This window comes from Zingiber officinale, chromosome 10B, assembly GCF_018446385.1.
Source record: "Zingiber officinale cultivar Zhangliang chromosome 10B, Zo_v1.1, whole genome shotgun sequence".
In the NCBI taxonomy this organism is placed as follows: Eukaryota; Viridiplantae; Streptophyta; class Magnoliopsida; order Zingiberales; family Zingiberaceae; genus Zingiber; species Zingiber officinale.
Window position 1 is genome coordinate 94,972,454 of NC_056005.1, and position 27,788 is coordinate 95,000,241.

Genomic DNA, 27,788 nt, shown 5'->3' on the forward strand with positions numbered 1-27,788 from the left:
AACTTCATATATTTTTAAATTAATATATATATATATATATATATATATATATATATATATATATATGAAATCTGATGGGCCCTAATATAATAAATGCCTTAGGCATAGGCCATTAAAGCCTATGCCTTGTGCCGGCCCTGCTTTGGAAATAGATGTACCCAGCAGCTAGACCACCAATTGGGTGCCCATTAAGATTAAAAAATAAGTTAGGTTTATAGAAATATAAAAGCATAAGGGAAAGTTTACGTCAGAAGATACAAGAGAAAAAGGTATCCATCATCACTTTGTCTTCCTCTCTTTGATTCCAACTGCTTCCTTTTCATGACACATCAGAAATAGATGAATACGACACTAATGGCCACAAACCTTTCTAAACTAATGATTATCTACTGTCTTTAGCGTTTACTACTTTAAAAGATGACATTGTATGTACGTTTATTGTGTGGCATTGCTAAGTTCTTGTCATCACATTGTACAAGGACCTATAGTTGTGTATCAAATGTATTCTTGATGTCATTATTCTTTGACAGGTATGTGCCATCTTTTCTGCCACCTCCATCTCATGGAAGAGAACTTGAGGAAAAGGTTAGTATGAGTTGGCAGTCATAGTTTCAGGACAATGAATCTCCAAATTCTTTTGCCATTTCTTAATGACACTTTTTACAATGCATGGTTTTACCGATAAGATTGTAGCTTCTGTGAGGAACATCATATCTTTCACTTATTATCTTGAAAACAAGTGGTTAGAGAGATTATACTGGAAATTTTAATGATCAACATGTTGGATTTTGCCATTTAGTTCATTGGATTCCATCATGTGTGGAGTTCTGAACAAAGAAAAAGTTTTTTTAGTGGGATATCACAAATATATTTATTCATGGAGTAGCATAATGGCGACGTCAAACTTTCACTTATTGATCGACTGCTTGTGCGGACTCAGTTCTTCAGCAACAGACATACTCCTGCTTAAATCTTGATGGTCTATTTAAAAGTTCAAGCGATACTAAATTTTACAAACTGCATTTATTCCTAATTTCAAAGATTATGATGTGTCACTACAAGTTTGAAGGCACCTGCTCATCTTAATTCACAAGCCAAATCCAGTTCCTACCAAACTCATGCCAAAATGATTCCAATGTTTATTGATGCAAAACAATTCTCTTAACTTTCTGACTTGTGCCAAATATAAATCCTTTGGAATTCCCTCATGTAGTCATGTGTCTGCCAAATTGTATAATGTTGTTTGGTATATAACAGTATTTTTTGTAAACATTTTATTTAATTTTGATAAATATCTAGAGAATTATTCTCTTGTGTTTCTTGTGAATTATGTATAGAATCATAAATTGTTGAGATGCGAAATGGGAGGAATGAAAAATGGAGGCAGAGGAAAGCAGCCAAATTTCTCTTATTTGCTATAAAGAATGTAACAAGGGAAAGGGGTTTATTCCACTGTTAACTGCAAGCGTCGTGCTAAAGGAACTCTAGCACAGTCTATTTTCCTCTATATTAATCACAAACATGTGTAGGTCAAGATTAATATATAAAAAAAACAAAATTTTCTTTTTTGTTTTATTAATCACAAACATGTGTAGGTCAAGATTAATATAAAGAAAGCAATAAATACAGGGCGAGTTGGTCTAGTGGAGGATTCATTATGAATATTGGACATATATTTGTATAGTTCATATTACATGTTACATTGTGTTGTGTATATGGGTATCATGCTTGATTGGGTTGACTATTTTCTTCAGCCTGTTAGCCATTTTGATGAGTTGCCAGAAGATTTTGATCCTAGCGGCAAGTTTCCAGGTTCATTTGATGATGGAGATCCACAAACAACAAATTTATATGTTGGGAATCTCTCTCCCAAGGTTGGTATCCTTTTTCTGTCTTCAAATAGTAATATTACATATATTTTCATGTTGTCACTCTGCTTATGTTGTTAGGTGGACGAGAACTTTCTTTTGACAACATTTGGGAGGTTTGGACACATTGCCAGTGTGAAAATAATGAGGCCACGAACAGAAGAACGGAGACGGAAGAGAAATTGTGGCTTTGTTGCTTTCATGAATAGAGCTGATGGACAAGCTGCCAAAGATGAAATGCAAGGTTTTACGATCTTTAATCATCAACAATAAAATTTCGTTCCTAGTTGTTTCCATGTTTATCTGCCGCATGTTTTGACACTCAACTTTTTTGCAAACTTAATGTATTGTAAAATTCTTTTGCACTTATTTAAAAAATATGATATCAAATAGTCTAAATTAGAAAATGCAGTTTTGTAATGGTCTTTTTTGTATTGTATTTTATACAACTGAGACATTTTGCATCATGATTTTTTTAAAAAAAAATCAGAACTCATTTATGCTCTATTCTCATCATAACAAAACTGAAATTTAATTAGTAGAAGACATTTTTTCTTGTTCTCCTTCACATTTCTATTAATTATGTGATTCAGGAGTGGTGGTTTATGAATATGAATTGAAGATTGGCTGGGGTAAATCAGTAGCTCTTCCAGCGCAGGCACTGCCTGCTCCTCCACCTGGTTACATGGCTATCAGAAATAAGGAGGTTGTTTTACTTAAAGGTTTATATGTAATGCTTCCAGTTAGGAAGCTGCATCTTGTGCTGGAATCAGCTTTCTTGATCACTAACTATGTCATTGTCAGGGCAACACTGTTATAATATCTGGACCTGATGGTGCACCAGTTACTAGTCAAAGCTCTGAGTTGGTAGGTAACCTACCCTATTACTTTAAACTAACAATTTCACTTTTTTTAGGAACTTAGTATCAGATCCTGCTTTCATTGTCATTTAAGTGCTTTATGAACACTATGGTTGCAGTTAATGCAGAAGTTAACTGAATTTTGATTTCTGGAGTAATCTATATTTGGATCTTCATTTCCTACTTGAGCTGAACTCTTTTAACCTGCTCGTAAAAGTTCCTTACTGATCAACCAAGCCATAAATTTTCCATTTAAAAAACAATCCCTTATTCTGTTTATAAAAATTACAACTAAATTGTGAAAGTCTTCAAAATCTTCAGTAATGTGAATTAAGGAATTTATTGTATTTATTAAGTTTTAGATGTGTAATGGTTTGGTACTTTCTCTTGTTTAGGATGTTATGTTATTTGAGGTAATTCTTAAATTGGTAATTGGTTTGTTTAGATGTGTAGGGTAATTTTGGTAGAAGATTAATCTGGTTGGGTTTCTTTTCTTATGTAATTTGATCTATTTCATGGTTTTTTGGGGTTCGTTTTTTAAAAAGATTCAATTTCATCATTTTATCTCATCTCCGCTTAATAAATTTCCTCTTTGTGAGGTTTGCTCTCTGTGCAAGACTGATCTCTGTGAGATTATTTATTCTTGTAGGACACACCAGATATTCTTTTCCTATGCAATCCATTCTAATTGCATCTAGACGCAAAGACTAACTGACAAAACTTCTAACGCTTCTTCTTTGTCATTTTCATGCAACAAGGCTTCTTACTGTTACAATCACAATATCTAGAAAAATTTCACTTTTACATTGTGGAGATTTTTTTTCTTTGATATTTTCATATTACTTCTGATCATCTTCTGTCATTTTCATCCAATAAAAGTCAACCTGCAGATACAACCACGATCTCTAGAAGTTAAATTTCACCAATATATCCTTGAGAAGTTTTTAAGTACTTTGATCCTTTTACAGCACTAGCAGTTAATTTCAACACTATTTCTGGCTATTTTCTGATCCTGATGGGTGTGAAAATTCGACTTATTGGCCTCATCTAACTCAATGCTAATAGATGTATTTGAGTTGAAGGTTCTATATGATCTTCTTGTCATAAAAAAAAAACACTTAAGTACTCAGGACTGTTGTTTTCAAGTATTCTGATTGTTCCAAGATCACTATGATAGAAGAAGGTAAGCACTGATCAGTGTTGGTGGGACATATATCTGCCTTGAAATTACTTAAAAAATAAAATTTTGTAAAACAAAATATCCGTAAAAATTGTCGTAGCGGAAGGAAAAGATGGATTGAAGTAAAAGGATAAGAACTTAGATAAGAACTTTAAAGCACTTACTAAATTACAGACGCTTCTTACTTCAAATAGCTTTGCCTGAGTAAAGCTCAAGTTAGGCTTGAATGCTTTGCAAAGGCTCCTCTCTTCGTCTTATATAGACAGGGAAGAAAGCCTCGGGTGCTCAGTGGGGGCCCTATCGACAGGCTATCATCCTTATCTGATAAGAACGAATAACATGAGGTGTCATGACCTGACTGACCTGACTAAAGAAGGAATATATTCCTTCATACTATACGGCACACTTTATAAACATGACACGACATAAAGAGGGAATATATTCCCTCTTTTACAGCACATAAAGTTGACAGGACTTAAAGAAGGAATATATTCCCTCTTTTACAGCACATAAAGTTGACACGACTTAAAGTCATTCTAAACTTTGAAGTTGGACATGCGTCGTGTTGCATCACTAAGCAAATACGCCGTTTGCTCCAGTTGTTTATCAATTTGTTTTGTAACAGGTAACCAATCATGCCACCAATTGTCTTTTGTATTGAGAGACTGACATTCACGTACTTTGAGCATATGTATTATACGTAATTGTTGCAGTGCATGTTGTGCTTGTACCGCGATTTGTTGCTGTATTTGATGTAATTCTTCTCGTCTTCTGTTATCTTCCTCAAGACTGATAGGGTATGTTTTTGTCTTGAGTTTTTGCTGGTATTGTTCAACCAGTGAGTGTGGTTGTTGATTGCCTCCAAAAGACTCATTTCTGCTTTCGGTGTTGGTGCTTGTTGGACTTCCTGGATAGCCTGGGGGATTAATTCCAGACCATTGAGAATTGCTTCCGGCCATTCTGAAATAGTAAGGCAAGTAATTAGTCTAGATAAAGAATCCGCGAGTAAATTATCCTTGCCTTCAATGTGTTCAAATTTAATGGGAATGCCGGTGCCCGTTATATAATCCGTAAATGCAAGCCATCGGATCCTTGAAGGTTTATTTGTTGTTGTTTTTCCGAAGAAGCTAATTGATTGCATGACAATCTGTTCGGATTACTAGCTCTTTTTTATCAAGATAATAAATCTTTAATGCCTCAAGGGAGTTCATAACAGCATAGATTTCTGCGTCTATGGCTAATTTTGGGGGTGAAAATTTGCCACTTGCATAAGCACATATCTTTTCAGAGGATTGAGGATCATACTTACAGTGTTTCCATTTACAAACCCCTCCCCAACCATCAGAGTAGCCATCAGTTTCAAGAATAATAAAGCTTTCTTCTGGGGGAATTTCCAGATTAGGAAGATTTCTGACTATATTTTTGATCTGCTGTACTAATAACCAATCATGGGAATTCATGCGTTTATCCCCAGTGGGACTTATTTTAGCATAAAGGGGGCTTAGTAACTTGCCCAGATTGGGAATATAATTTCTTGCGTAATTAAGAATCCCCAGCCATGATCGCATCCCCTTCTTGTTCATCAAGTCCTCTTCTTGGAATTCCGTGATTTTTGTAAGAATATGAGGCTGAAGTTTTATACGTTGATTTCCTAGTATGGCACCTAGGAATTCAATCTCAGGAAGTGCTATTTTTAATTTGGTAGGGCTAAGAATTAGCCCGTTATCTTGGCATATAGAGAGCATAATCTTCAGGTGTTTTGCATGATCTTGTTCTGATTTTGAGAAAATCAATATGTCATCAATATAAACCGCAATAAAATCTTCAGTACCTTTAAAACACTCGTCCATTTTTCTTTGAAAAACTGCAGGAGCATTTTTCAGGCCAAAAGGCATTACGAGCCATTCAAAAAGCCCATTTGGTATCCAAAAGGTCGTCGATTCTATAGAGTCTGGGTGCATTGCAACCTGATGAAAATCACTTTTCAAATCAAATTTTGAATAAATTGAACTTGTACCAACCTTTTGGAGAATCATGTTAATTCCTGGCAAACTATATTGGTCTTTGTTAGTTAAATCATTAAGACGCTTATAGTTAAAGACCAGTCGTTCCTTGCCTTTCTTTTCCTTTCTAGTAACTGGGTCAATGGTTGTGCCAGAGTTGACAATAATTGCTATGGTTCGATGCCGACTTTTGCTTGGTCGTATAACTCCAAGTTTTAATAATGCATCTACATGCTTGGTGAAAGCAGATTTCTGTGTCGGCGTTAGATGCTTAATAGGTTGGTCTTCAATAATGAAATCTGGGTTTTTGATGTCTAATCTGCACAAAATCTAATTTTTGGCCCAGTGCTGTAATGGATTTTCTCCAATATAGCCCTGTTGTTTTAACTCCTGTAATAGAGGTCTGAACTGTTCTGAAAAGGCTTGTGACGATTGACCAAGAGAATAGAAAACCACTTCCTTTATTTGTAAATATTCTTCTTCATCAAGATTTAGTTCCTGAATAGCTGCTGCTTGCGTATCTACTTCTGGAAGAGTATTGACAATAGTGAGATTTTTATAAAAAGTAACAATGTTACCTTCTATTCTAACTCCCCCATTCATTGCTCGAATAAAGTTGCAGCCAATAATCATTTGGATTTTGTCTCCAAATACCATAGGAAAACTGTATGTGTATGGTATTCAGAAATTGTTATCACCGATCATCATCCTCCCTTGCTTTAGCTTCAATCTTGCTATTTGTTGAGAATTAATTCCAGAAAAATGTACCAAAAAGGAATTTTCTTCAAGAGCATTTCTTGGTACTGAATGCTGATCAACACAGCAAGTTGTAGCACCAGTGTCTAGGATTGCTTTTAGGGTGAACTTAGGAATTCCTGGAATATCAATTTCCACTTGCAGATTATACAATAGATTTTTAACTAATCGAGGATTTTTACCTCCTTGCACTGTCGAGATCTTTTCCGTTGCTTCAGTAAAGAGAACATGTGCAAGCTGTATATTATCTTCATCATCTTCCTCAATATGAGTGCTTGCAAGATTATACAGTCTTGCTGCAGATCATGTTCCAGAACCAGCTCCTCAAAGCTTTTTATAGTAGATTACCTCTTGTTGTAGCCTTTCCATCTCAATTTCACACCATAAAATGTATTTTTGTTGTTCCTGTAACAATTTGTTAGGGAAGAAAGGCGTAGAGGAGGGAGGTAATATAGGTACCTTTTGTCCAAAATAATATAGACCGCATAGATTGCATGAGGTAATCAAACAATTTGGGCAATGAATTCGTGCCCTCTTTTGTGTTTCCGGTTGGCATCCCGTGCTTTTTGCTGTTTGTGGGGGATAAGTGTCCCCGTTGGCTATCCATTGATCAACACATTCATACTGCTGATCTGTTACTTTGATTGTGGCCTGTAACCTCCATCTATTTGCCCTAGCATAAAAATATTTTCAGAGAGTACTACGTCGTTTGTATTGATTTTTGTAGATCATTTGTTTCTTCCCCTTTTGAAATACTATAAATGGCATCACTTAAGTTTTCACCTTCTTGTACTGACAGTATTTCACAATCATCCGGGATATCAAGTTGCTCAAACATGGCAACTCTTTTACTGCTTTTATCATTTGGGCAATCCCTTGCAAAATGACCTTCCTGTCCACAAAGATAACATTTGCATTTCTTATTTTTTTAATAAATGCTTACGTTTTTCTACCTGCGCATGGGTATCGTGTGGTTTTCCTTTATAAGTCCTGCTCATTCGGAGGCCATACTTCTTCAATCCTGATCCTCCTGATCCCTTATAATACCCTAGGATGGGTATTTGACTGCAGAAGGAAAGATCTTTTAATGATCTTTTGAAAGCAGCATCTTTGCATTCCTATTACAAAAATTTATATGCAAATAATACCCTAAGAATAACACCAACTATTAGTCCCTTATATTTTTCGTCAAAGGCTTCCTTAATTCGCTTACCAAGATCTCCGGGCATTTTGAACCATAATTTTTCTGATAATTCCGGCCCTGTATATAAGCGACCATTCTTTGATGCAAGACGCATATAGTCGTTCATGTATTGGAGAATATTCTTCATATTGTCGCATGAGAGTTTTTCTAAATCTCGGTAGGCTTCATCCTGAATCACAGTTGACCCTTGTGTAAGGTCTTCTGATGAAAAAACCCTTCTCATTTGGGATAGTATATTTTGAGTTCCTCGCCTTCCGTCTGCTGCTTGAATAAGGGCATCATATTCATTAGGGTATGTCATTCGCCATTGTACCCAGACTAATTTTTCCATTTCTCCTAGCAGGCTCTCCATATATTCAATCTTTTCTGCTGGATCAGTAAAGCCTTGAGCAACAACATGATTTAAAGTTATTGATTCCCATCTTGAGAAAACATCTTGAAATAAGCCCAGCTGCTCTGGTATAACAAATATTGCCCCTCCTTGTTGTGCGGAAGGAAGAGTCCACATCTCAGTATTTTGATTTCTCTGGAATTTTGGGTTTCGAAATATGGGCTGTGTGGCTGGCTGCTGTGTGGCTGCCTGCTGTGTAGCTGGGCCTGCATCTTGTACTATTGGAGGATATCCAGGTAACCCCATAGCTGTATCAGCAGGTGGTTGATAGGGTGAAACTACTGTACTTGTTGAGTATATTTGTTGGTTTGCTTCTTCCCTTGGTATGGAATTTATTAAGTCCCGTAATATCGGATATTCCATTTCATAGCCTGCTGCTAGAAGTTGAGAAGATTCAGAGGCAAAAGGATTACTAAATTCTCCAATGTCTTCATAAGAATCTCATATTACGTCCTTTGGTTGAGATAATTGTGCCAAATATTGGATATATGAAAAATCACTATCTTCCTCTGGAAAATCATCAAAAGGGTCCTTGGCGCGGGGTATAGAGGCCCATAGGCTTGTAGTCCCTGCAAGATCTTTAGATGCTTCCTTTGGTGATAGAGCTTCTTCTTCCAAGAATGTAGATAACGCATGTCTCTCTTTTGGTAGTAGCACATTCCAATCTGGTTTAGATTCCTCAACCACTTCGTCATCCCATGAAGGTGGGGGTAGTTCCAAATCTGGAAAAGCTTTGGGAATATCATAATTAACATAATAGTCAAATTTCCCACTTGGTTGACCCAAGGTATCCCATCGTCTTGTAGCATATTTAGACTTTGATTTTGATTTTTTAGAATTCCTTCCTGCAGATGATTGAGCATCTGTAGATCCGAACCCACCAGTTCCTCTATTAGTGGTTGACAGCTGAGTAACTTCATAGATATTCGGGTGAATGATTTGTTCAAAGATTATTTGTGCTATTGCCATACCCTGTGGGATAAAAACCCTTTCATCAGAATGATTAAAAAGTAAAACAAATATTTCACCTCGGTAATCAGAGTCTATTACTCCAGCTCCAATGTCGATCCCGAGTTTCCAAGCTATGCTGGATCGAGCTACAATTCTTCCATATGTTCCCCATGGAATTTCCAAGCTAAGCCCTGTTGGAATTAGGGCTCGTCCTCTGGGTTCTATAATAATGCTTTGGTCAGCGACAAGGTCAAAACCTGCTGCTCCAGATGTTTTATTTTTCATCATCACTGCTGTACTAGTTAACTTATGAACTAGTATATAAGGAAAACTTTCTTGATTTGAAGCTTTAGGATATTGTGTTGGATCATCCTCATAATCAATATTAACTTTGATAGCTTTTTCTTTCAGTACTGCCAGAAGTTCGTGCTCAATTTCATCATTTTGTTCTAGAGCTGTAGCATAGTTAGAAAAACTAACAGATATTCTGCCATCCACTAAATTTCGACTGTTTACCTCCATTGGTTGCATGGGAATACATATTTGCATTGGTCGTATTAACCAGTCCAGCCCCAGTAATGGGGTAGTAGAATAGCGCCTTCCAGGTAATGCCCTGACACCATGGCTAGTGAGATAATCAACTACCCCTTGGATTTCATAAGCGAAACCTGTATTTGGGGTATTAGAGAGGCGACCCACCATTCTTCTTGTGATAAAAAGATTTTCCTCTCCTCCTTGCCTTTATCATAACCTCTTGTAAGGATGGATAGCTGTATATTCCTGTAGAAATCATTAATTGTCATCATAATGTCAGGAATAATAGATACCATTTGGCTTCCTCTGGTTAAGTCCACCTCCATAGTAGCCAGTATGGATTGGTCTCCCATCCATCGGTTGTCTCGAAAAATAATTAGTGCCAGTACTCCTTCCTGTCGATGGAGTGTTTGAATACGTACTTGAAGGATTCCTAAGTGTATGTACTGCGTATGACTTCTTTGAAGTTGTCGGAAACTGTCTTCCTGTATAAAATTCTGGTCAACTTGATTATTGTTGATTACTAAAAGGGGTTCTTCAGATCTGTGCATATACACACGATGATGCTCATCGTCCCTTCTTGAATGATATAATACTTTTGCTGGAACTATGGAAGTCCGCTCCGTCATTGATGATTGCAATTCTGCTTGTGGATCTAACGGTTGTTCAATTGTATAAACAAGGGAAGGTCTCCTTGTAATCCTTCGTCCCATGCGTTGTACGGCTCTCTTGGTGTTGTGTAACCTTCGTTGGGTTTGTCTATATTCCCTTATTTGATCTTCAAATAAAGGCGCTTGTATTATAGAGCCACTCTGAGAAGTACTAACTCCTGTTTGCTATTGAGCCATTATTTCTTTAGTTTAGCCTGTTCCTGCTTTAATATAGAATAAGGGTCTTTAAAAACCCTTAGTTTTCCCACCGTTTCTTTTGGCTTACTCGAACTTCCTAAAGAAAGGTTTTGAAGTTTTGTGATAATGTCTTCAGGTAAAGGTTGTTGAGATTTTTGTTTTGATCGCTCAAGAGTAGAGAGGCTAGTTTGAATTTCTTCTAATTTTTCAGAGATTTGGACTAGCAATTGTATTTGGGTATTATTTTGCTTGATAATAGTGGCTAACGAGGAATTGGCTCCCTGATAGTCACTCGGTTTTGCAAACCCTACAGCTGGTGATTCTATTGGATCTGTTGCTTGGAAAGCTTCTCGATAGGGGGTCGTGTTTCTGGTTATAGCAAAATTGTTCATAACAATTATTAAGAAGGGCAGTTCCTTACCATCTTAGTTCACATAAGTGTTTGCCTGATTTTCACAAGCCTCTCGCTATGATCTCTCAGGGTAAGACTTATTCTTTTGCTAATTTGGTTTGCGTAATACCAACTTCTTAATAAAGCCTAAACAACCTTGCTCTGATACCAAAAATTATCGTAGCGGAAGGAAAAGATGGATTGAAGTAAAAGGATAAGAACTTAGATAAGAACTTTAAAGCACTTACTAAATTACCGACGTTTCTTACTTCATATAGCTTTGCCTGAGTATCCATCTATACTCTCTATGTTACCTTTCTGATGAAACATATTAAATTCTTAAAGGATGTGAAGGTGTACAATTATACTATTGACGATGGAGAATGACCTGTACAATTACACATACTAGTTTGTAGGTTCACAACCTCTAGATACGTTTTTAATCATGTTCCAGATTGTTTTATCAGTTCATGTGTAGATAATATTATTTTTCTGGCAATATTTTTTGTTGGATCAAAGTATGCTTGTCTTACTTAAAACTATTAGCTTTCCCTTCAGAAAGAAACCTTGTAATTATATTTATTTATTTTTTTCATTCTAGGTTCTTACCCCAAATATTCCAGACATTGTGGTTGTGACTCCTGATCGACACAATGGCATTGTATGTTCTTGACGGTGGATGTGCTTTTGAACAAGCTGTAATGGAGCAGGGCCGTGGTAATGCACTTTTTGACTCTTTGATCTTCGATTAAAGGAACACACATACTATGTCTGGAGACTTTACTCCTTTGCCCAGGTTTATATTTTCCCTACTCTTTGGCTAGCCAGATTTTGATTATATACTTAGCTAAATTATCCCGACATAGTAGTTGGATGAGTATGTTTTTGGTGGAAGAAGAGATCCTACACTAACTTGCTCTACAACTTTGTTTGAAGTCCTCTTCGCTTGATTAACTAAATCTGGTAGAATCCATTTGTAAATTGCTTTGGTGTGTGTCCTCTACCTGAAATGCAATCAATATCAACAAGCTGCAGCAATAGGTCACGGGTTGAGCCCTAGCGTGTACATAGTGCCTTGCTAGTGACTTGAACCCTTGCCCCATGCAAAGGGCTGCTGTGCTAGGCGAAGTTTGAATTACTCATCCTTGCTGCAGCTTGCTGTTATCCTTGCTATCACTCCCAATCTGCCACTCTCTCTCTCTCTCTCTCTCTGAGTTACTATTCATCAAGTGAGAAGATAAAAATCCTTACTTGGATCAGCAGGGATTGCAACCCCTACTTCCTTCAGATAAAATTGATTTTGATGTAGTTGAGAATCCAACTAAAGCCTATAACATTAATATAATCAATAATCTTATTTTATTCAGGACTTTTAATAATCTTAGTAAGCCTATGTTAGTATATATGATTTTATTAATGATCATTGTTTTATTTATTAATTTTATTAATAAATATTTTTAGTGAATATAAATAAATTAAGAATAGTTGTAACATGAAAATTCATTAATATAATCCAGTATTATTAATTTGATAAATAAATGATTCTTATCCTACCAAGTGCCTTTGCTGCCCCTCTTCTTCTTTTCCATCTGCTCTCAGCTTAATCTTTTCCTTCCTCTTATCCTCCACTTCCTCTGTGTCAAGCAAGACTGTTGGTAACACTGAAGTATCTCAGGGTACACCAGACTAGTCAATACTTTAATGTATCATTCTGGCTTGATACTATTACTGAAACATACTGAGATCTTAGAACTTCCTATTTGGCATATGGAATCATTTGGAAATGTAAAGAAATATACCCAATAGTTTCAACTTCAGAGGTAAGTGCTATCCTAATCAAAAAAATGATGCTGAAGTTGGCCAGTGTAAAATAATGTAAAGAAATATACCCTAAGTTAAGTTGCTATATGTTTTGGGGTCAGACTATACTTGGTATAGAGTGTATAGATTAGGCTCTATCCTTCAGTTTATGCTTTGGGGGTAGGTAGCCTAAACGAAATTACTAATAGATTATTAGGGAGAGTGTTATTTTGTTCCAACTTCTAAGGCTTTTAATATCTTCAACTAGATAAAGAAAAAGCCCCTCTTCTATCATTTATTCAACCTTTGTAAACCAATTGTTATAAATTTCATTTTCAAATAAAGTAGTACAATATGAAATGGTATTCTTGTATTTCTATGTCTTCTACAAATTGAAGCAACAGATTTCTAAAAAAATCTGCTGTTGAAAAGTGGAAATAGGAAGCTGAAGGTTAGGAATCTGTTGATGGAAATGGAAATGAAAGTAATGTTTTCTGAATTACACAAAAAGAAACCATTTTTCAAGGAGCAGGAGTTAATGCAATGAAGAAACAAGTTTTAGAGGCTGTAATTGGGAGTTAAATGCAGAATCCAGTAAGGGCAGCAAGAAACAAAACATAATTCAGTTTTAATTGTGTATCAAGTGTGTGCCAAAATTTTGTCAACAAACTTCAAATCATTGCAGTACTTAAGTGAAGATCTTGTATTTCCAGTAACAAACGGTGGTTAATTAGTGAAGAAGTCTCGAGCAACAGATTTAAGAAATGCAATTTGAATCTTGGAATTGTAATGCTAAATCTAGAAGTGGTTGAAATGTCTAACTGAAGTAGTCAGTTCAGAAATGCAGAGAGGGATTTCTGGTTAGCTGAGCATTGATATGTTATGAATATTGGTAGTTTGTCCAAAATATCAAAATTTCAAGACATCAAAAGGTAGCAAATTGTGAACCAAAAGTCTGCACTAATTTACTGGATTAGTATTTCTTATACACTGGATTTTTAGAATTCTGAACTGGAATTTAATTTCCAGTTTTCTGATTGAAGCTAAATTCTGAAATTACTGAGCTGAATTCATTACTTCACTGCACATCTGATAATTATGCAGAAACTTGATGATAATTATGCATTCCCTAATTTTTGAAACTGAAGATTCAGGAGTAGCTGGATTGCTAAATGAATCTTAGTATTTTCCATTCGGGTGCAAAAGTAAGCTTCCATCTGCAACAGACTACAAGTGAGACCATGCCAATGAATTCAGGAAAATGAATCAGTAGGAAAAAGAACCTGAATTCGTATTGCTGGAATTGATTTCTGAGCTGTTGAAACTTAAGCTTTAAATCTGAAATTCTGATTTTGAATTTTGAATTCTGAAATTGGATTGCTGGAATAGGAGCTGCAGTTTTCTTGTTTGTGTGTGCTAGTTTTTGTATGAAGATCCAAACTTTTGGTAGTTCTTGTTTGCTACTATGCTCCTTCCTTTGCCTTTTGTATTGTTTCTATAATTCTGTATAGCTTGAAGCTATTCTGAAACAGGGAGGGCAGTGGTAATAATCATAGAAAGCTTTGTGTTGTAGGTGGTTTCCTCCTAGCAACCTGTAATCATCTGCTGGTGTTTGCTTAATTCACTTAGTGGATGAAATTGCCATGAGATCGCACTAGGGTGATGCTTACATTTGGGTTGATTGTTTTCTGCAATTGCTGTTGCTATTTCAGAAGAAATGCAGAGACAATGAAATGAAGCAGAAAATTTTCAATTGTAGAAGCAGAAATGAATTGCTGAATCTGGGCAGTGCTGAATTTGGACAGTAGGCAAACTCTGAGAAATTGTGAGTGCAGATTTTCAGAATTGAATCATGAATCTGAATTCATGAGTTTAATCTCTTGCTACTTTGGTTGAATCCTGGTTAATTCTAAATAGATTGCACTTGAACTACAAATCCAGAAGCTATAGAGGAAAGGAAAGGGCAAGGTGTTGATGCCACTGTCGATTTCAGATGTTGCTGCTGTAAAGCTTAATATGTATGGAAGAATCTAGCACGTCAGAAATGAACTGATCAGCCTAGTGCATGGTGCAAGGAAAAAAAATTCAGAATCAGCCTAGTTCAATTGTTTCTGTTTTCAGTCTGATTTTTGTTCTGAATTGCAGGACTGGAGGAGATTAGAAAAGGAAAAGAGTGATGAATTAAACCCATCAAGTTCTTGCTGTCTGAATTTGATGTTTATCCAGAAAATGCAGATCTAAATGTCTGATATAGAATCCTGCCTTTATTTACTGCCCATTGTACACCTCAAGCAAATCAGATATAATTTCATGAGTTGCAGAATTGAAATTAAAAGTCTAGCAGATTCTTAAACTGTAGTTGAATCTGAATTCAGAATTGGTGTGATTTGTTTGAAACAAGTGTTGTGCCGATTATGGTTGATGTTGTTGGATCGAAAAGAATTTAGATATCTCCACAATAACATGATATTGTCCACTTTGGGCCTAAGCCCTCATGGTTTTGCTCTTGGGCTCTACCCAAAATGCCTCATTCCAATGGAGATATCTTTTCTCTTATAAACCCATGATCTTTCCCATGTGTTTCCAATATGGGACTATGTTTGCAACCTTGCAACCCCAATAATCCCCCCCTCAAACAAAGGACCATAGGCTTCCCACGTCCGATCCTCGACCCACCAGGTCTTCCTGCCCCTCGGTCCACCCGACCTACTAGGACTTCCTTGCCTAGTCGCAACTAGGACTTCCTGCCTGGTGTCTGGTCCTCTTGATCCGAACATAGGAGCCTCCACTTCCTTTGTTTGAGGTCAATATTGTACCCACATGGTTCAATCAGACCATAGCTCTTGTGCACAGTCGGCGGTTAAACCTTCTGGCAGTCCGGGCTCTGATACCACTTGTTGGATCGAAAAGAATTTAGATATCTCCACAATAACATGATATTGTCCACTTTGGGCCTAAGCCATCATGGTTTTGCTCTTGGGCTCTACCCAAAAGGCCTCATTCCAATGGAGATATCTTTTCTCTTATAAACCCATGATCTTTCCCATGTGTTTCCAATATGGGACTATGTTTGTAACCTTGCAACCCCAACAGATGTGTCTGCTCGGCTTGGTTTGGAGTTTAATATCTTGTTTATTTAGTGTTAAATGAGATTCTCGAATAGGCTTAACCTTACAAGTCTTATGCTGAAAGACTTTCAGATTGCTAATTCTGAAACTTTCTTTGGAAGCATTAACTCTGTGAAGCTGAATTCTGGATTCTTGATGCAGAAAAAAAAAATCTGTTTGTCAATTAAATTCTGAAAATTCTCAGAGAAGTGCAAGATGGCGATAGGGAGAGTTGGTTGGAGAAGAGCTAAGTTTGGAATTGGCTGACTTCTGGATATTGAATTGTGAGAAGAAACGAAGCAGAAGAGAGAACAAAAAAAAAAACCCTGCAGAACATGAAGGAACTATAAATACTGCTCGTGCCAAATCTTCAAGCTTTTCCTGATCAGTAGCAAACTAAATTAAAGCTGAACTCTTAATGATTTAATTTGAAACTCATTTGAAATTTGGATTTCTGGAATGCTGAAGTTGGAACCCTGTTTAGTGCCAATTTTTCATGTTGATTTTGCAGCAATCAGGATTCCATCTGTAGTAAATATGTTTTCTAAATGCATGATAGACGAATTAATTAAATGCGGTAAATACTTACAGCGATCTCCCGCAGATCCACTATCGGCAGTGGCGAAGACTCGCTGTCGGAAGACCGATCACAATGTCGGAAAGCCCTCCGCAATTCCACAAACCAAATCCCGTCGCCTTGGATGTACTCCTCTTACTCTTGTCGCACGCTCGCGATTTCACGCCCCGAGAGCCTTGGACGTACCCCCTTTATATAGGGAAATCCACTAGGGGTATAATGGACCTTTCCATTATGTGTAGTGGGGAACATGGGCCACGTTCCCCACTATCCCCATTTCCAACATCTCCCACTCGTCCAAGGTAAGTCACTAAGACTAGTTCATTCAGGTAAGTCACAAAGACTTAATAAGTCACATAGACTATTAGAGAGTTTGGTCACATATACCATATGAGAACATCCAATCCATACTTAGAGAAAATGGTTCGTGCGACAGCAAGCACACTGAGCGATAGTTGCTAAGAAGATTGTTACACCTTGACTTAGCCGCTCTTTGAGTAATCAATGCTAATAAAGTTGTTACACTTTACTTAGCTACTCAAATAAATTAGAGACACACTCTTTATGACACTTAGCCACTTTCCTGGTGGCACATAGCCTTTATCCAGGATCCATCCAATCTTCAAGTGACACATAGCCATTATCTTGAAGATATCCATGTCTTGCTATTTACCCAGATTAAATAATTTTCATTTACATCGATATGAACATCTCTAATCCCTTATAATGACCATTATGTCATGAGCATATTCCATATCCAATATTCACATTCATTTCCGTACATAACAGAAATGGGTCGACCAGTGAATAACAACAAAAGATGTAAATATATTTAATCTTCCTTTTTAGCTAGAATCAATTCATTTTAATCAGTCGCTTTCCTAGTTATGCTCCATAGACCGAATCATACATAGCCATAGGATACACGCTAAAGTAGCAGACACTGATTAAAACTTCAAGTAGACAGCTAAATAGTCACTAAGGCAAAAAATTGAGATTAACATATAATCTCAAAGGTCTCACATAGTAGAGAAATAGGGATTCATTCTCCTACTACCTTTATTGTCGCAATAGCACATGTGGTATGAATCACATGCTACGATGTTATTCTCTTTACTAAAAAGAGTGCATGTTGTCTTCAAATTTAACATCGTACAGATTTCGATCTAGACATACCTAACGTCTAATCCTGAATTCAACATATGAATTCTAATCTGGCTTTCAACAGGTTTAGTAAATGGTGGGTTCATTTACTTCGATCATTATTTACACATAAATGATCTCATCTCGACACAATTATCAAGGCGACCTCAACTTATGAATCTGTCTCTAATTTCATAATTTCAGCTACGTAAGTTGTTTCATAAGTAACGGTCTTATCCCTATTTGTACTTAACAAACAGAGATGATTGTCCATGTGAGTGGACCAATCTCCACCTGCCAACATGCTCACCGAGATCTTACATGAATGTAACAAATACAACATATACACTGAATAAATTATGGCAAATGACACAATCATAACACAAAGTCTGATTGTTATTTCAATATTGTTACATTCTACGAAGTCCCAAAGACTTTACATGTTCTTTAAATGACTCTTTAGTCATTGGCTTAGTAAAAGGATCTGCAAGCATAACACGTGTAGGGACATACTCAAGAATGACTTTTCTTTTAGCCACAATATCCCTTACAAAATTATATTTAATTTCTATATGCTTGCCTTTGCTATGATATTTGGGATCCTTGAAAAAGCTATTGCACTGATCACGATGAGCGATTCTTGGACTTCCACTATCCTCGAATTTTCGATGCTTGAAACCTCCTCAACCAGTTGCTTCTTGCACCGAACATGCCACATATTCGCCCATAAAAGCTACACAAGCTTATTTCTTGCTGTTATGAGATGGCACCACCATTTAGCAAGAATGCATAGCGATGTGGATTTTCTATCATCCGTCTCCCGCCTAACTGCGTCCGAATAACCTCTCGGACTCATATCGATCCTTGAAAAGAGACAATAATCATTGTCGACTTGATATCTGAATATCCTTTTATCGCCTTCCAGTGTCTCGGTCATGGGTTTGACTGGAAGCGACTAACCAAGCCCACAACATAGCGATATCGGACGTGTACACAACATAGTGTACATCAAACTACCAATAACACTGGCATATGGTTTTTATTCATCTCAGCTATTTCCTCCGAGTTTTAGGACACATACTCTTGCTCAACACAGACCTTTCACAATAGGTGTATGTTATATGTTGCAATTAGACATCCGAAATGATGTAACATCTTATTTATATAAGACTCTTGTAGCGTGTGAAAAGTCTTTTAGGACGATCTCTCATGATCTTCACCCTAAGATGTATTCATTCTCCCATATCCATTGTATCAAATTGTGATGACACCACTTCTTGACTTCATTCACATATCCTATGTCATTTCCATCAAGATATCATCAACATATAATGATAAATGACATATTTTCCTTTTTCCCTTTTCAAGAAAACACAATGATCCTCATTGATCATCTCGAAACCATAAGATAAAACGACTTCGTTAAATCTTATGTTCCATTGTCTTGACGCTTGCTTTAGCCCATATATAGACTTTCTAAGTCTACATACTTTTTGCTCTTGGCCTTCAGCAATGAAACCTTCTGGTTGAACCATATAGATTTCTTCGTCAAGATCACCGTTAAGGAAAGCGGTTTTTACATCCATTTGATGTAATTCTAAGTCATAATGTGCCACAAAGGCCAAAATAACTCTTATTGATACAAATTTCACTACGGGAGAAAATGTCTCTTCAAAGTCAATACCCTCCATTTGGGTATATCCTTTTGCAACTAAACGAGCTTTGTATCTGTTAATCGATCCATCTGCTTTCCTCTTTATTTTGAGAATCCATTTATTCCCAATAGCCCTTCGGCCCGGAGGAAGATCGACTAAGTCCCAAACATGATTTTGAATCATGGACTCCATCTCTTCAACCATTGCAGCTTTCCATTTTTCTCTAACTCTACATCCCAATGCTTCCTCAATGGATTGAGGCTCGTCGTCGTCAATTGGAAGTGTAACCAATGCCTCATTCTCAATATCAAACCTCTTCTTAGGTTTGATCTTACGAACACTTCTCCGTAAGTTGGGCTGTTGAGAAGTCAACTCATGACTCGGCATATCACTCCCACTCGGTTGACTAGACTCAGGTATCCCTTTTGACACCTCTCTTGTTGATAATATTTCATCCTCCTCAAATAGAGGAACATTTTTATCAACATTACCTCTGATTGGGAACTCTGTTTCGAGAAAAGTCGCATCTCTCGAGTCTATTTCGGAGATGGTTCCATCTAGTTGCTCACCTATGAAAACATAACCTTTGGAGGTCTTATGATATCTTATAAAGATACATTTCTTACCTCTAGGCCCCAGTTTTCCATACTTGTGAGAATTATCATGAACATAAGCAGCTGACCCCCAGGGTCTCAGATTACTCAAATCTGGTTTTCTGCCTGTCCAACGTTCATATGGGGTAGATGGAACTGACTTTGAAGGCACTTTGTTAAGTATATAGGCTGCAGTTAATAATGCATCTCCCCAATAGGAAATTGGCAAATTAGCTTGCGTCATCATAGACCTAACCATAAGAAGAGTCCTATTTCTTCTTTCAACTACCCCATTTTGCTGTGGAGTTCCAGGGATTGTCAGCTGTCTAATAATCCCTCTATCATTACATATTGTCTTGAACATATCTGACAAATACTCCCCACCACGGTCAGTGCGTAAAGTCTTAACTTTACGTTCCGTTTGATTCTCAACTTCGTTCATATAACGAATGAAGCAATCTAATGCTTCGGATTTGTGAGAAATCAAATACACATGACCGAACCTAGAGAAATCATCAATAAATGTAATGAAATAGGAAGCTCCATGTCTAGCCTTCACATTCATTGGACCACAAATGTCCGAATGAATTAACTGCAATGTTGATTCAGATCTAATAGCCTTACCAAATGGTTTCCTAGTTGCTTTTCCAACAAGACAATGCTCACATATAGACAATTGAATCTTAGCTCGAGTGCCCAATAGACCCTCTTTAGCTAATCGATTCATACGTTCTTGTCCTATGTGTCCTAATCTAGCATGCCAAACCTCATTAGTTATATCTGCATCACTAGTTAAAGCAATGTTTGAAAAACAACCATCAATAGCATAATTGACATACGGTTCTACATCAAGAACCATAAAACCATTTGTTAAAACACCATATTCGATTGACAGTGAGTTAATCTTAAGTTCAACGCATCTACCGTAAAAATTAATACAATACCCTAAATCAAGAAGACACGTAACTGAAACAAGATTCCGTCGAATTTCGAGAGCATAATGAACATCATGTAGAAATAAAACTCTACCACCACGTAGGTTGAGTTTGCAAGCGCCAACTCTTGACTTCAACTCTTGCATTATTTCCCACATAGATCCATTTATTCAACAAATGTAACTCGTTCCCGAGCTACATGGTTGGTTGCTCCCGAATCTATAATCCACAAAGGATAAGAATCAGCTAACAACACTGAACTAGCAACAAAATACTCTTGAAAAGAAGACACACTTGGATTTACCTTTTTCGGCTCAGTGCATTCCCGAACAAAGTGGCCCTTTTTGCCACAGTTAAAACAAGTCAACTTGTTTTTAGGTTTATTTCCAGTCTTCTTGACTATCTTCTTGATTGGGCCCTGTCCCACACCAGCAGCTTCCTTCTTCTTTCCCTTCCCTTTCTTGAACCATTTCTTTTTCTTGGATCCATATGATCCTGCAGAGCCTACAGCCACATAGGCTTGTCCAGAAATCCTTGTGGATTCAACTCTCTCCGCTTCCAATTCTACATGATGTGAGACATCAATGAAAGTTTTGATACTCTCACTGTGAGTTAAGGTCTGCTTCATGGTCTCCCAAGAATCTGGAAGTGAACGAATAACTGCTTGAACTTGTTGTTCATCAGTCAACTCATGACCAGCAGTTTTAAGCTCCCGAATCATGTTCGACATCTCCCTGAGGTGTTGAACCATTGACATATTCGGACGCTTTTTGTAGCTGTCAAATTTAATTGTCAGCTGTCGAAGCTTGCTCAGACTTACTCCACTGTATTTTTCTTTAAGGGCAACCCATACTTCATGAGCCGTAAGATATGACTCATATTCAAAAGCTAGGTCGTCTACCATTGAACTAATCAATATACCCTTTGCAGTGGAGTCCTTTTTCTTCCATGCCTTATAGGCATCAAGATCTCGTCTGTGTTGTGCAGTGGGACCATCTACAGGTACTTCCATAACCTGATTTACTGCCTCTAGAACTTCTTGTTCCTCAAGTACATATTGTATCTTGAGGTGCCAGATCTTGTAGTTATCCCCATTAAGTTTTTCACCTTTGTTGAGTTCAGCTATTATGTTTTTGGTTGCCATAATCTAGCATAAATAAACAAATTATTTAGAATTTAGTGTATATCATATGTATGCAATTTATGATTGACTTAATATTACTTTGAGTTGGTTTACAAAATCAAGTGATAACTATGTTTTCACTCATCATCCGTATGACCAATCAAATTAATATTAATCAATTCTATTACATACATCCCAACAAATGAACTAATCATTTATAATATCATGAATTCATTAATTAAATGAACTAATCATTTAATATCATGAATTCATTAATTAAATGAACTAATCATTTAATATATCATATTTTTTTAATTAAATGAACTAATCATTTAATACATCATGAACTAATCATGCATCATGTCAAGCAAACAGCATAAATAAATGAACATATCATTAATATAAAATTATGCTGTAAATTGTTAACATATAACCAACTGACATGAATGAAATGGACTAACTATTGTTCATACAAAATGACAATAAAAATAACAGAACTCTAATAAACTAGATAGGCAACTACCACTCCCACTATGACAGACACTAGTGCAGTGACCAAAATAATCCCTCTCAGCCTGGACTCTTTTGGAGTAATCCCAGGCAGGACAGCTTCATGATTTTCAATTGGTTCCCACACACACTCTCCCAGATCCTCTGGATCTTCCTCTGGATCTTCAGGCTCTTCTGAATGCTCTTCAGATTCTTCTGGATCCTCCCCTGGAGGATCTTCAGGATCTTCTGAATCCTCTTCAGATTCATCTGGATCCTCCTCTGGGTCTTCAGGACCCCAATAGAGACACATCTCTGAATACGAGATGTGTCCATCATAATCATCCCAAAGTTGGAATGCTATCTGCCTAAGGTTTTCTGGCAGTGAATAGACTAGAGCAAATCTTCTGTGTGTGTCTTCTACTGGAAATTCTTCTCGCTCGAGTTTCCAGAACAACCGATCGAGCCGACCAATAAGCCATCCGAGTCCTTGAACAGGGTCGAAATCAAGCTCCTTAATCTCCTCCCAAAGCTCATGTTGTCGAAAATCACGACTAGCCATCTGAAAAATTGAAAATAAATAAGTCAGTACAAAATCGACTAACCAGTACAAAACCGGCTTATTTCAATTTATACAGGCATAGTACCAACATAATAAATCAAGAAAAAATAAATCTTCTCGATTTTCAGGAGTTAAGTCGACAATTAGAACTAATCTAATTGGTCAAACCCATTGGATCGGTTGATTAGGGATCCAGATCCTAAGCTCAGTCCATTGTCCTTAATTAGAACTAATCTAATTGGACAGGGATTTTTATACCTATGTTCTTTTACTTTTTCTCTAAGGCCATTTCTACCAATTTCAGACTTATTGATCAAACTCAGGTCCGTTTGATCAAACCAATGTCCATTGGTTTAAGTCCGACCAATTAGAACAAATCTAATTGTTTTGATCAAATCTGACCTAATAGAACAAATCTGGTCATTTGATCATATTTGGTCCAAGTCCAATTAATCAACCCAAATTGATTTCGGGTTTAGATCAAATTGGTTCGGTTAAATCAACTAATGATTTATACTTGAACCGGGTCTAAATAAACCAACCAATTTAAACCCACCTAATTAATTAAAATTAGACCAACAATCATAATTTTAATTAATTTTAACATGCATTATTTATATAATATAAATAATCCTTTTTTTTTTAAACACGTAAGCTTAAAAAAAATTATCTTTAAAATCTATGCATGTTACCTGTTCGGATCGAAATCAAAAAATTTCGTTTTCATTTTTTTTTTTTAATAGAACTTATCCTAAAAAAAAAAAAACCGAACTTTGTGCCTCTGTTTTCTCTGCAACACCCACGTCCCACGTTGTGCACATCGTGCACATTGCGCACGCCACACACGTTACCACGCCGCCTTCTTCAATCAAACCGCGTAAACCGCCCACGCCGCGACGGACACGGTCGCCGGTCATGTCTACCTTCTGCCGGTGCCAGTCGATCCTTTCCGGTACCAAAATCTAATCAATTTTAGGCTCGACGAGATCGCCGACAGTGGTTCTGCCTGTCCTAGCCACCAACACATAGCCGGTCAGCCAGGATACCAACGACGGCCATGAACTGTCATCACCGGCAAATCCAGCGGTCTAGATTTTACAAATTTGGCATAGCGTGTATGCTACGACACTTTAGTCGTGCAAAATAGCGACGTGCAATAACAAAGCAAGAAAACATCCGTACAACGATTTTATAATTCATCTCTAAGCATTTAGAAATAACTACGTGCTCTGATACCAATGTAGTAAATATGTTTTCTAAATGCATGATAGACGAATTAATTAAATGCGGTAAATACTTACAGCGATCTCCCGCAGATCCACTATCGGCAGTGGCGAAGACTCGCTGTCGGAAGAGCGATCACAATGTCGGAAAGCCCTCCGCAATTCCACAAACCAAATCCCATCGCCTTGGATGTACTCCTCTTACTCTCGTCGCACGCTCGCGATTTCACGCCCCGAGAGCCTTGGACGTACCCCCTTTATATAGGGAAATCCACTAGTGGTATAATGGACCTTTCCATTATGTGTAGTGGGGAACATGGGCCACGTTCCCCACTATCCCCATTTCCAACACCATCTCTTAAAGGTTGCAGCACTTAAATGAAAGTCTTGACAGAACTAAATTCTTCTTGAGATAAATTGAGATTTCCTTGAATTATAAAATCTGTATTGAAGATCAGAAGTCATGTGCAGAATTCTGACTAATTTCACACAGAAAGAAACACAAACTTTTGAGTTCACAGAACAGCCTCTGATATCTGAAGAAGATGGAATTGCAGAATCCAGGAAATGCAGAAATGTTAAGTCTGAATGAAGAACATGCAATTATGTATCAGTTTTGTGTGCTAAATAGTGGATGCAATTTCCTTATCAGCAGGAAGTATAAGCACAACTTTTGATTGTTGAACCATTTGAATTAATCATATGCTGTTGGAACATAAGGATACAGTTGGTCTTTTATCTATTGAATGCTTGGTGAGATGTCTGAAATTGAAGGATTAAAGTTTAACTCTTGTATGGTTTGAAGTCTGCAATTTCAATGGATGAAAATTCTGAACCTGAGGCAGCTTAATTTAGCAGTTAGATGCAGAAATTTGTTTGTCTAGTTTTCCAGCAGTGAAGACACAAGAACCAATGAAACTCAAGGATTTGGATTCAGCTGATAAGAGCTGTAAATGAAAAAAATGGAGACAGCTATAGCAGTTTTCATCAGATCAGAATCTGAATTCTGAAACTTTCTGAATCCTGTTTAATGTTGTTTAGTTCTGATATTCTACTTCTTGCTGATATGATCTGAGCTTTTGCCGGAGTTAAGGTTTGGAATCATATCTCTTGACAACTTAAGTTCCGAAAGAATAGAAGAACAGAAAAAGAGAAAGTAAAGAAGGGAAAAGCTGCAGATTGGAGACAAGAAACAATAGTTAAAGAGTTGCAAATGCATGATGTATTCCTTTGTCTGAGACGGACAATGTTTTAAGTGTGGGGGAGGGATTCCTTATCCATTAGTTGATTTGAGATGATTTGAGTTCAAATGCTGGAATTAAAGTGGAAAAAGAGCAAAAACAGTGAGAATTTTTTTTTTTTTGCACATCAAGAGAGTATCAAGTGGAAGATAGAGTATCAAGATTCTTTGTTTGCCATCAAATTGAAGGGGAGGTTAGCTTGATATTTTGAATTGGTAACAACAAATGGTATTCATCTCTTTACACATCAAATTGGTCAACTCATCAAGTATATTCCTCCAATACTCTCATCTTCTCAATTTTTCATTAAATTCTTTTCTTTTGCCTACTACATTCACTTCACTTGTTCTTTTTGATTCCATTTCAATTTTTGTTGATAAATTCTTTTTATTCATGTTTGCTATGTTTATAGTGGTGGAGAATTAGAAAATAAGCAAGCTTATGGTAGTGAAATGTTGTGAGTTGCATTGAGTGAGCTCCACTTATATGCATGATTGAGTGTGAGAGCTAGAATAGGTAAATTCCTTGTGAGATGCAACTTGCTTAATTTTTCAATTGGATTGAAACTATCATACCTATTGATTATTGTTTGGATTGTATTCATGATTGTTTGTAATCTTTAGATGGTCTTAGTTAAATTCCTTTTTACTATCTTCTAATTATTGCTAGGGAATTTATTGTGGAGATGATGTTTAGTTTTTTTTACTTGCACGGGACGTTCAAGACTCAGTGTGAGGGATTTGATAAACATGATTTTACTGTATTATTTTGATTCATAAATGCATGGTTTGATATTGATTTCATAGGTTTAAATCATGGTTACATCACATTTTATGCATTGTCTCTATTTTTGGACTTAATTATAAATTATCTTATTTTTTGTATTATTTGATGCTAATATTTGATTATTATTTTGTAGGCATCAAAGGATCTTGGATTTGGATCTATTCGAATCGAAATTGGGCTCGAATCGGAGTTTAAACGAGAAGATCAAGCTTTGGGTCGATTTGGATCGTTCGTTGAAGATTGGAGAGATCTGAGCTATCCGTTGAGAATTTGATCCATCCGACCTAATTAGGAGCAGATCTGAGCCATTGATGAAAATCCAGAAGTTTTGATCCAGATCTGAGTTCATCCAGCCGTTGATCCAGCCCGAAACATTCTGGACCGTTCATCGAATATTGGACAGATCTAGACCATCCAGTGAAGATCTGGTCGATCCGACCTAAGGGAGAGTAGATCCAGACCCTAGATCAAGATCAGTAACTCCGGATTGGACTTTAGGTGACTTTTCACCGTTGATCAAGCTCCAAATCAATCACAGCCGTCCGTTCAGATCTGGAACAGATACAAAACAGAAGCTATAGTAGCTTCCAGGCTTCGTCAATCCTCCACAGCGCGCAGCTTCGTCCCGGTGCGTGGCTTCTTCCGGATTCTGGCCCCTTTCCTTCTCCGATCAACTCTTTCAAGCTTCGACCTCGGCGGTGAGCTTCTCGGCGGCTTCATTCCGATCATCTGGACCCGTCGTTGGGTGGTTCCTCTGGCGGAATTTCTCTCCCGGCCTTCTCTATTCCAGCGCCGATTTGGAGGTGGTCTTCCAATCGGCGACTCCGATTCCCATCAGCAACATTTGGAGGTGGTCTTCCGGTGTTCCTGAGCTCCATCCGACATCACACCACCATCCACAGCGTCATTCCAGATTCAGAGTTTGAGGTTGCAGAAATCCAGATTTTCGGCCATTATTGGGTTTAGGGTTGTTTCCAGCGTGTCGGGGGTGGTCCGTCGGCACTGTTGAGCACTCCTTGAACTGAGACGCAGCTGAGATGCTCCACTGAGGTCCAGAGTTGGGTGCTCTCAACTTTGGCATTCTTGTGTGACGGCAAGAGTGTGAAGTTTGTATGGATTGGTTGTGAGTTTGATCGGTTAGGGTTTATTTCATTTTGTTACTGTTTTTTACAACTTAGAACATATTCATTTTAATGTTTGTTATGTTTTAACAAGTAATCTAGCATTTCATTTCCTTGTTTAAGTTTAATTTGTGTTTAATTTGATGCTTGGTTAAGTGTTTAGTGTTTAAGTTCTAAGTTAGGGTTTACATCTTGCTTAAGATCAAATTTAATTTGATATTTGCTATTTCAATCTTAGGTTAAGTGTGTGTTAATAATTTAATCACATCGTTATCAGCCAGCATGCTAAAATGGATGTGGATTTACTAAAAATGAAAAAAAATCAAAGGGAAAAAGCTACTAAGATACTATTATGTGAATATATTCTACAAGGCTTGTTTTTGAAAAGCTCATTACTAAGGACCCATGAAAAAGATAATTCCAATTTCACACAAGAAAAATGAGTGG

General features: G+C 37.0%; 1 protein-coding gene and 1 long non-coding RNA gene across 7 annotated transcripts; one reads left to right on the forward strand and one right to left on the reverse strand.

Moving 5' to 3' along the window:
* Nucleotides 1-100: 100 nt before the first annotated feature.
* LOC122029395 (protein RRC1-like) lies at nt 101-27,463 on the forward strand. 6 transcript variants are annotated; one of them, XR_006125042.1, is made up of 8 exons: nt 101-585; nt 1,755-1,874; nt 1,950-2,112; nt 2,462-2,574; nt 2,673-2,735; nt 11,588-11,782; nt 14,360-14,854; nt 14,932-15,191. XR_006125042.1 is itself a non-coding variant. In XM_042588362.1 (7 exons), exons 1-6 carry the CDS (start codon nt 418-420, stop codon nt 11,657-11,659), a joined length of 699 nt encoding a protein of 232 aa, XP_042444296.1. In that variant the 5' UTR covers nt 101-417; the 3' UTR covers nt 11,660-11,703; nt 26,354-27,463. The 6 variants fall into 6 exon arrangements, 2 of the variants coding, with proteins under 2 accessions (XP_042444296.1, XP_042444295.1); XR_006125043.1 differs by having other exon boundaries at nt 14,360-14,611; nt 14,704-15,191; XR_006125044.1 differs by having other exon boundaries at nt 14,360-14,611; nt 14,728-15,191.
* LOC122029400 lies at nt 1,545-4,136 on the reverse strand. Its single transcript, XR_006125053.1, has 2 exons — nt 4,073-4,136; nt 1,545-2,091 (listed from the first exon to the last, which is right to left on the reverse strand). It is a non-coding gene; the product is annotated as an uncharacterized LOC122029400 (long non-coding RNA).
* Nucleotides 27,464-27,788: the final 325 nt, after the last annotated feature.

What these genes read in the sequence shown, in the direction of transcription:
- LOC122029395 (XM_042588362.1), top strand. Translation starts at nt 418, where the DNA reads ATGACATTGTATGTACGTTTATTGTGTGGCATTGCTAAGTTCTTGTCA. An exon ending in GAAGAGAACTTGAGGAAAAG is followed by an intron (nt 586 to 1,754) that starts GTTAGTATGAGT and finishes TATTTTCTTCAG; the next exon opens with CCTGTTAGCCATTTTGATGA. An exon ending in TGCCAAAGATGAAATGCAAG is followed by an intron (nt 2,113 to 2,461) that starts GTTTTACGATCT and finishes TATGTGATTCAG; the next exon opens with GAGTGGTGGTTTATGAATAT.